At 43.9% G+C, this 8,708-nt stretch overlaps 1 protein-coding gene across 1 annotated transcript; it reads right to left on the bottom strand.

Annotated features, from left to right (window-relative positions):
- Positions 1 to 1,542: 1,542 nt before the first annotated feature.
- HAMP (hepcidin antimicrobial peptide) lies at positions 1,543 to 7,054 on the bottom strand. Its single transcript, XM_053398223.1, has 3 exons — positions 6,891 to 7,054; positions 3,242 to 3,310; positions 1,543 to 1,849 (listed from the first exon to the last, which is right to left on the bottom strand). Exons 1-3 carry the CDS (start codon positions 6,966 to 6,968, stop codon positions 1,745 to 1,747), a joined length of 252 nt encoding a protein of 83 aa, XP_053254198.1. The 5' UTR covers positions 6,969 to 7,054; the 3' UTR covers positions 1,543 to 1,744.
- Between the last annotated feature and the right edge of the window lie 1,654 nt (positions 7,055 to 8,708).

Consider the following 8,708-nt stretch of genomic DNA (forward strand, 5'->3'; position numbering starts at 1 on the left):
GCAACAATCAGTGCAGATCTCCATGTCTTGCCTTTCAGCAAGATCTGCTGTTTTTTGTGCAAGTACACATGGACAAACGTTTTCGTAAGTGGTTTTTTCCACGAAGTGGCAATGTACATGACAAAAGTTGAGACCGAAGCACCTTGTGTTTAAAGTTTTCCTAAATGGTTACCTTTTGAGCACACAGAAACACCCCACTTCCGTCTTCTTTCTGTGCACCTCCTCCAGGGTGACCTTAGGTTTGGAAGCCTGGAACCCCCCCACTGGTCTGAGTACACTTTAGTCTGGGCCTCTATGCATGAAATTCCCCTTTTCCCCACTTTGTTTTTTCATGCTTACATCTCCCTTGTATTCATAAATTTATGAAGCATTTTAGGGTGTTGAAACATTTTCACACGCAATACTATGATATACAGAAAGGCAGCACTACACGTACAATCCCAGACCCTCCAGGTGTCCCTATTTTCCAAGGACGTCCCTGATTTAGAAAAACCATCCCAATTTCTGATTTGATCCTGGAATGTCCCGCTTTTCCTTAGGATGCCCCTATTTTCAATGGAGAAATGTTGGCGGGTATGGAGGTTTCTCCCCCCCCCCCAGCTGTGTGAAGGCAATTCTGTATAGGGAAGGGTTTTTTAATGTTTAATTGTTTTTTATATATGTTGAAAGTTGCCCAGAGTGGCTGAGACAACCCAGTAAGATATATGGGGTATAAATAGTAAATTTTTCATTATGGAATGGGACGTCCCTATTTTCATCAGAGAAATGTTGGAGGGTATGCAGCCCCCTCCCCCTCCCCCCATAAGTTCAAACTTCTAGTGCACTGCAATTGGGGTAATGTGCAGAATCCAGTTGTATAAATATCTTCATCCAAACGCACAGAAATCTCACATTAGTTTAACACCAGCCTTCATCACATGTGCACCCTGAGCTGAAACACCGGAGGCCAAAACCTCATGAGGAGACCAAACCTTAGCTTGAAAGACTCAATAACATTTCACCTGGAGAAGGGATTCTTAAGAGGTGATGTGATACTCATCTACAAATATTTGAAAGGCTTTTATATGGGTGATTGAGCAAGTGTATGTTCTGATGCTCTGAAGGGCCAGACCCCAGCCACTGGGTTCAATTTACAAGAGGATTTTGGTTAAACGTTAGGAATGACCTGCTGACTGCTTTAGCTGTTCGACCGTGAAACAACCATCCTTGGGAGATGGGGAGTTATTCATGGTTAGAGGGGTTTTTTAAGCAAAAAACGGATGGCTACCTACCAGGGAGGCTATGGTCGTAGATTGCTTGCATCAGCCAGTAGAAGATAAGGAAGAAGAAGGAAAAATAAGAATTATTTAGATGAGTCTATCTGCACCTGGAGCCCTGGAGAGTTGCCACCAGAGGACGGCAGAGGACACAAGCCTTTTGACAACCTTATGTTCCCCATATGTGCTTGAGACTAAAACTCCCACCTTCCCCTGCTATGGCAGTTGTGAGGTAAAAAGTAATCGCAAACACTCCGTGAGGTAAAAAAAACCTTGCAGACAGTCGTGTGGTAAAAACACTTTAATTCCCAACAGTAACAAACGAGAGCGCACAAAGCGAGCAAACGAAAAAAACAGTGCCAAACTAATAAATAAGGAAAAATTTGTTGAAGGTGGTAGGGAGCAGTACGGGGTGGGGGGCAAGATTGGGGAGCCTGGTGTGTGTGTGGTGCTGAGACGGGGAGCGGCCCGGTGGTCATCCTTGGCCCTCAGGCCCAACAGCACATGCCACATCCTTTGTTTCTGCAGCAATTGCAGCAGTAGCGGCAGGTGGGGAAGTGGCTGTTGAAGCGCTTGGCTCTGCGTAGCAATGCCTGTGGTGGCGAGAAGAAAGAGCCCGTTATTAACGGATTCATGTATTCGTTTTGCAGTCTGCCCTCCCCATATATGCTTAAAATGAGGATTGAATACAAAGCGCAAATAAAGTAAAACAATAATAAATAAATAAACCAGTAAGACCTATAGCAGCCCCGCCAAATGTCCCTATTTTCCAGGGACGTCCCTGATTTAGAGAAGCTGTCCCGGTTTCTGATTTGATCCCAGGATGTCCCGCTTTTCCTTAGGACGTCCCTATTTTCATTGGAGAAATATCAGAGGGTATGGTGTTATTTGACTCTGGAGCTGTCTGAAGGCAATCCTTTTAAAAAATGTTTTGTTATGTTTTTGTATATGTTGGAAGCTGCCCAGAGTGGCTGGGGGCAACCCAGTCAGATGTGTGGGGTTATAAATAGTAAAATGATCATTATGGAATGGGACATCTCTGTTTCCACTGGAGAAAGGTCGGAGGGTATGGTCTATTCACTAGTGCAATTTAAAATGAACAAAATTAATAGTCACTCATGTTTACCTCAGAAAAGGGTCTACGGGCATTTTTCGGGCCAAAGTTTGCGAGCCGGGCTTGGCCTGGTTTTGTTTATTAAGGAAAGAGGTACAGATTGTATACTCCTTTTTCCCAAATGTGGTTAAAAGGGGGTTTACAACTAGGCTCGGATACGAAACAACAGATAATATAAAGCACGGGAGCATAAATAAATAAAAATAAATCAGTAATACCGATAGTGTAATTGAAACAAGTGGAATTAAGAGTTGCTACTGTTTTCTCTCAGGAAAGGGAAAGCAGAGGGGGAAACAAAACCTTTCTAGGTGTGGGATTAAGGAAGTATGGACAAGCCCTGAGAGAAGAGCCATAGCTCAGAAGATCCCCGATTCAAACCACTGGCATCTTTTGTTAAAAAAGATGACGAGAACATGATCATCCTGACACCCTGGTGTGCCAGGCAGATCTGATCTAGTAGAAGAGAGCTTTCTATATTCCAGGACAAATTAGACTTCTCAGGGTCCTAATCGGCTGTCATTAGGTAGGACTGCCACAATTTATTTTATTTTATTTTACTAAATCTAGGTATCTCAAGCTGAATGCTTCTGAGCCTGTACAGAGAACCTCTCTTCTGAATGGGCATTTTGTTTTTTTGTTTTGTTTTTAAGGGATTTAAGTGGGGAGTGGGGACAAAAGGAAGGGCAGGAGAAGCCAGAATTGCATTCTCCTTCAAGGCTGCATTACTCTAAAGCAAGATTCAGGAATATAGCCTGGCACGCCAAAGGATCTTAGTGTGGTGCTGAGAGAGACATCTATTTCTTCTTGCACCATGCTGCCCCCTTGCCTTCACACTGGAGTAGTACAAGCACCACTGGGATATAGGTCTCACCTGAACGGTATTCGCCCTGGGCTCTGTCTTGTACGTATCCAAGCTCGTGAGGTCTTTCTCAACATCTGTCTGTGAAGAGAAAGAAGGAGGGGATTTGTTTTAGCTCATCTGTTACTGAAGGGGGGGAATCTTTCCAAACTTCACAGGTTGGGGAAAAGCCAGACTTGGCACATTTTCAACTCTGGTTCCCTCCTTGTTCTCCCCACCCTCCCTCAGCACAGTGGCTCAGTTAGGAAAGTTTAGACCAGGGTTTCCCAAACTTGGGCCTCCAGCTGGTTTTTTTGGACTACACCTCCCATCATCCTAGCTGGCAAGACCAGTGGTCAGGGATGATGGGATTTGTAGTCCGAAAATAGCTGGAGACCCAAGTTTGGGAAACCCTGGTTTAGAATCAGGTTTCATAAACACCCTTCTCTCTTTGCGGTGGGTCAGTGGGACCAATCTGCTTTGCAGGCAGAACGTCTCAGATTCAATCCCTGGCGTCTCCAGGTAAGGCTGAGAGAGAGAAGCCAAAAGCAGCCAAGATAAATACTGTTTCTGATAATCAACTGTTTATTCAACTCAATGCGTTTCAGTGAAATTTCCTTCACCAGGTGCTGCAAAAGCATTTAATTTCTTAAAGGTAAAGGTAAAGGGACCCCTGACCATTAGGTCCAGTCATGACTGACTCTGGGGTTGCGGCACTCATCTCGCTTTATTGGCCGAGGGAGCCGACTAAGCCACTTCTGGCGAACCAGAGCAGTGCACGGAAACACCGTTTACCTTCCCGCTGGAGTGGTACCTATTTATCTACTTGCACTTTGACATGCTTTCGAACTGCTAGGTTGGCAGGAGCAGGGACCGAGCAACGGGAGCTCACCCCGTCGCGGGGATTCGAACCACCGACCTTCTGACCGGCAAGTCCTAGGCTCTGTGGTTTAACCCACAGCGCCACCCGCGTCCCTCTATTCAATTGCTTAGGACCCTGATTTGTCAAAGCTAAGAAACCGAAGAGCTGAGCTGGATCAACAGTTGATTATGAGCACTGGAGCTCTCCTATCCCTTTGATCTTTCTCCCCCTCTTGTTGCCAGGGCTGAGAGAGACCCTTATCTGAATCCCTGGAAAGCCACTGCTGGTCAATGTGGACAATACTGAGACAGATGGACCCAATGGTCTGACTCAGTGTAAGGCAGATTCCTATGTTCCTAAAAATCCATTTCCATCTAAAGAGAGGGGCCATTAAGTCCACAGTCTGAAAGGACCTTCCTGCACCACTGCTTGCAGCGGTTCTCAACCTGTGGGTCCCCAGATGTTGTTGGACTACAACTCCCATCATCCCTGAGTTCTGGCCTTGCTAGCTAGGGGTGATGGGAGTTGTAGTTCAACAACATCTGGGGACCCACAGGTTGAGAAAGGCTAGTTAGAGAATGTGGAACAGCCTTGAAAATACAAAACTAAACGAAGTTTTCCTCAAAGGCAAGGGGGGGGAGAGGGGGGAGGAGAGAATTGTGATTGTTCAGGGACTGATCTTAGAAAACAAGGACTAGGGACAACCGAAGTCCTTGCCGAAACCCTGCAAAAGCCAGTTACAGTCCCCGTTTATTGTAGATAAGTTGCTAAAGCTGAGGAAAGTGAGGCTATCTTCAAGCAAAGCCAGCCCAAGACATTTGGTGCTCTGAGATGGAGCGGCCAGCGCCTTCCCCTTGGTATCAGTGTAGTGAGTACCCTGGTTCAGCCATGGCCAGATTCACAGCATGCCTTTAAAGCACGACTACACCACTTCAGCAGTGCTGGCTCCCTTCTAAGAAACCTGGGGTCTGAGGTCTATAACAGTAGCTGAGAGTTGCTAGGAGACCCCATCCCAGTCCCTGTCCCAGAGCTACAGTGCCCAGAGAGGGTTAGCAATCAATCTCTCTCTTCCCAGAAAACTTTGAATTGTAGCTCTGCAGGACAGGAACTCTCCAGAACTCAGTTCCGGCACCTCTCAGGTGGGCACCATTGCCATTCTAAGATAACAAGGGAGGTGCTCATGGTGAGTTCAGGCATTTTTTTCTAGAAAAAAATAGCACTGGGTAATGCTAACAAAGTAACAATTTGCTATCTTTCATGGCACCCCAGATCTGTCACAAGTGGCCACCAGGCTTGGCCTCATAGGAGCCAACTCCTAAGGGCCAAGGTCCCTTCAGCCCCCCCAAAAAATATTTTTGAGGAACGCCCCCCCCAAAGCTGATGGGCATTGCCATTCAAATGGTGTGCATGTACCTTGTCTTGTGGTCAATTATGCGGGATGGGGATTACCTCCCCCCCCAAACAAAATATATTTTAATCAAGTTGGCATCCCCGCTTGGCCTAAGAGTAGCTCCATCAGCTTGCAAGTTCATGGAGTCCGATGCAACTCAAAACAATTAATTGTGAAGCTATGCGCCACTGAGTCATACCGCTAGACTAATATGTGGATCGGAACGAAGCTTTCTGTGAGATTTCATAGTTCTTGGCTCGAAAAAAGAACTCCAAAGTGTATTTTTAAATGATGTACAGGAATAAATGTTTACTGTCAAGTAAAATACTTTCACAGCACAATTCTATCCATATCTACTCAGGTAGGTTGCACTGAGTTCAGTGGGGTAAGTGTGCATAAAACCCTGACCATTAGGTCCAGTCGTGACCGACTCGGGGATTGCGCGCTCATCTCGCTCTATAGGCCAAGGGAGCTGGCATTTGTCCGCAGACAGCTTCTGGGTCATGTGGCCAGCATGACTAAGCCACTTCTGGCGAACCAAAGCAGCGCACGGAAACGCCATTTACCTTCCCGCCAGAGCGGTACCTATTTATCTACTTGCACTTTGACGTGCTTTCAAACTGCTAGGTTGGCAGGAGCAGGGACCGAACAACAGGAGCTCACCCCGTCACAGGGATTCAAACCGCCGACCTTCTGATCGGCAAGTCCTAGGCTCTGTGGTTTAACCCACAGCGCCACCCGTGTCCCTTAGAACCCCACAAATGCACATTTTAAGAGAAAATGCATCCAAAACATAATACTGAGATGTGAAATTTCCTAAGGATTTTTTTAGTAATAGTAATAGTAATGATAATAATAATAATAATAATAATAATAATAATAATTACAGCTTATATCTTTTTAAAACAATCCCATACACACACACACACAGAGAGAGAGAGAGAGAGAGAGAGAGAGAGAGAGAGAGAGAGAGAGATTTTGAAAGATTAAAACAGAAACAAAAAAAACCTAACAATATAAGATGCTGATGATATATGGAAACAGGCTGGAACAGATTTATGAGTGAACACATGTAAAAGTGACGAGGTTCACAAATAGACTGCTCTATCCTAGTTAAGGGGGCCTTTGCTCAGTTATATGATACAAAACTGGCCGACACCAAAAGACCATTGGCAGAGGATCTGCTTTGCAAGCAGATGGTCTCAGGTCCGAACCTTGGCATGTCCAAGTTGAACTGGGAATGTCTCCTGCCTAAAACTTTGAAGAGACACGTCCAGCAAGTGCAGATGTTCCCTAGCCAGATGTTTCAATAGTCTGACTTTCTATGAAGTCCTATGACTTCCTATAGCAGCTTCCTATGTTCCATTGGATGAACTTGACTAGGAAGATAATCTCAAATTCTGCCTCGTAATTTATAATGTGATTCTCACCTGAAGTTTGAAGGCACAAGTGTTTCTGGTGGCAGCACTGAGAAGAATGAAGACCATGCAGACTAGTTGCAGTTTCATCTTCCTTTCTTGCGATGGGTCCTGTCCCTTTCTTTTCAATCACTTTTCTCTCTCTTTTCCCCGCTCTCAGGCTGTCACGATCTCTCTCTGATAGGCCTAGAATATGTTATTCCCAAGCAAAGAAGAGGGCTACTTTTATAATGCCTGAGAGTCCCTCCTCAGCTTGGAATCAGCCAATCGCCTGTGTTCCAAGAAAGAACAAGTTTGGATGAGATAACTCTTGAGCAAACAGGTCAATAGGCTTATCACATTTTATCAGAAACTCATATTCCACACACACAGAGGAAGAGGGGGCCAAATTTCCTAACTGATGTAACTTGAGGTTGCTCCATGACACTTCACATCCTTATTTACGCCTGCATGTGCAGCTACTGAATGGATAAAGTCTGATGTACAATAACAGGATTGACACATTCTTTCATAACTTTTAATCTACCATCCTTTCTGGGGTTTCCCCGGGGATTACAACTGATTTACTGTAATTTTGTGGTGGGGTTTTTCCCCTTTAAACTATTTTTCTTTAAAAAAATCTGGAATCCAAAAATAGGAAAATGCAGCTTATGCACTATGACTTCCCCAAGTTTTGCAACACGCTTCCAGTCTGCGAACAGAGGAAGTTTCACAGAAGGGGAGAATGGTTTAAGAAACAAATTGGGAATGCAATCGCTACCACAGGGTGGGAGCACAGTTCCTGAGGAATACTTAGAATGGAAGACATTACTGATCACTAAAACCTAGTTCTATGGCAGAGCCCATAACAGACATAGGAAGAACACAATTCGGATTCGGATTTCTGAAGTCTGTGCACTTTGACAGATTTCAATGCAAATTGATTTCAGCTCAATGAACGAGTGGCTGGTGTCAATCTATTTAAGATCCAGCTTACAGTGCAATTGTGAAGTCGGGTCCAATTCATTGAGCGTCATCTACAATTATCAATTGGGCTGTGAATTCTCAGAAATTAAAGAAAGAGGAGAACAATGACATTCTTAAATTATTTGCTTCACCTTTACTTCTGGATAGTTTTGTGCCACCGAAGGAGTTGATGTGTTTGCTATTTTGAGTCACAGGGGTTTAAAATAAATAAATAAATAATCACCACCACCCCACTTTTTTAGTTAATGAAAACAACCAATTAGCTGCCAGTGAAGGGAAAAGGGAACAGTGAAAGTGCAAGACATGAGTGTAAAAGCTATTTAATTAAAAGTATCAAAATCCCAGCAATTTTGAACAGATATGGGAAAATCTGAGGAAATCTTTAAAAACAGCAAACAGTAAACTAAACTAAAATAATAAATGGCTATATTGAAAACTTAAAACTATAGTGTGTTCACATATCCTTTCAAAGTTTTTGAGTTTGTCCATGTTCCAAAAGTTGCAAAGCCCTCATAACTTATAGGGACTGGAAATCAAATAATCTGTTGTTTCAAATCCAGTCAGAATGAGAATTAAAACGCATAGGTTTTATGTTACACATCAAGGATCTCCCTGTGAGGCAATCAGAATTTGCAGGGGGAAATTCCCAAGCAAATTATCTCATCTTGCATTTGTTTGCATCATATCCACATTTTACACTCTCCCTCCTCAGTCTTCCTAACAATTAATTATTAATATTTTAATAACTGGTTTTATAGTGCCCCTCAATCATATTCCCAGTACAGTTTACAAAAAGAAAATAATGATAATTATAATTGTGGTTCTGCTGCTGCTGCTACCACCAATACAGCTAAAGATAGCAAG

The sequence above is a fragment of the Podarcis raffonei genome, chromosome 8 (assembly GCF_027172205.1).
Source record: "Podarcis raffonei isolate rPodRaf1 chromosome 8, rPodRaf1.pri, whole genome shotgun sequence".
NCBI classification, from domain to species: domain Eukaryota; kingdom Metazoa; phylum Chordata; class Lepidosauria; order Squamata; family Lacertidae; genus Podarcis; species Podarcis raffonei.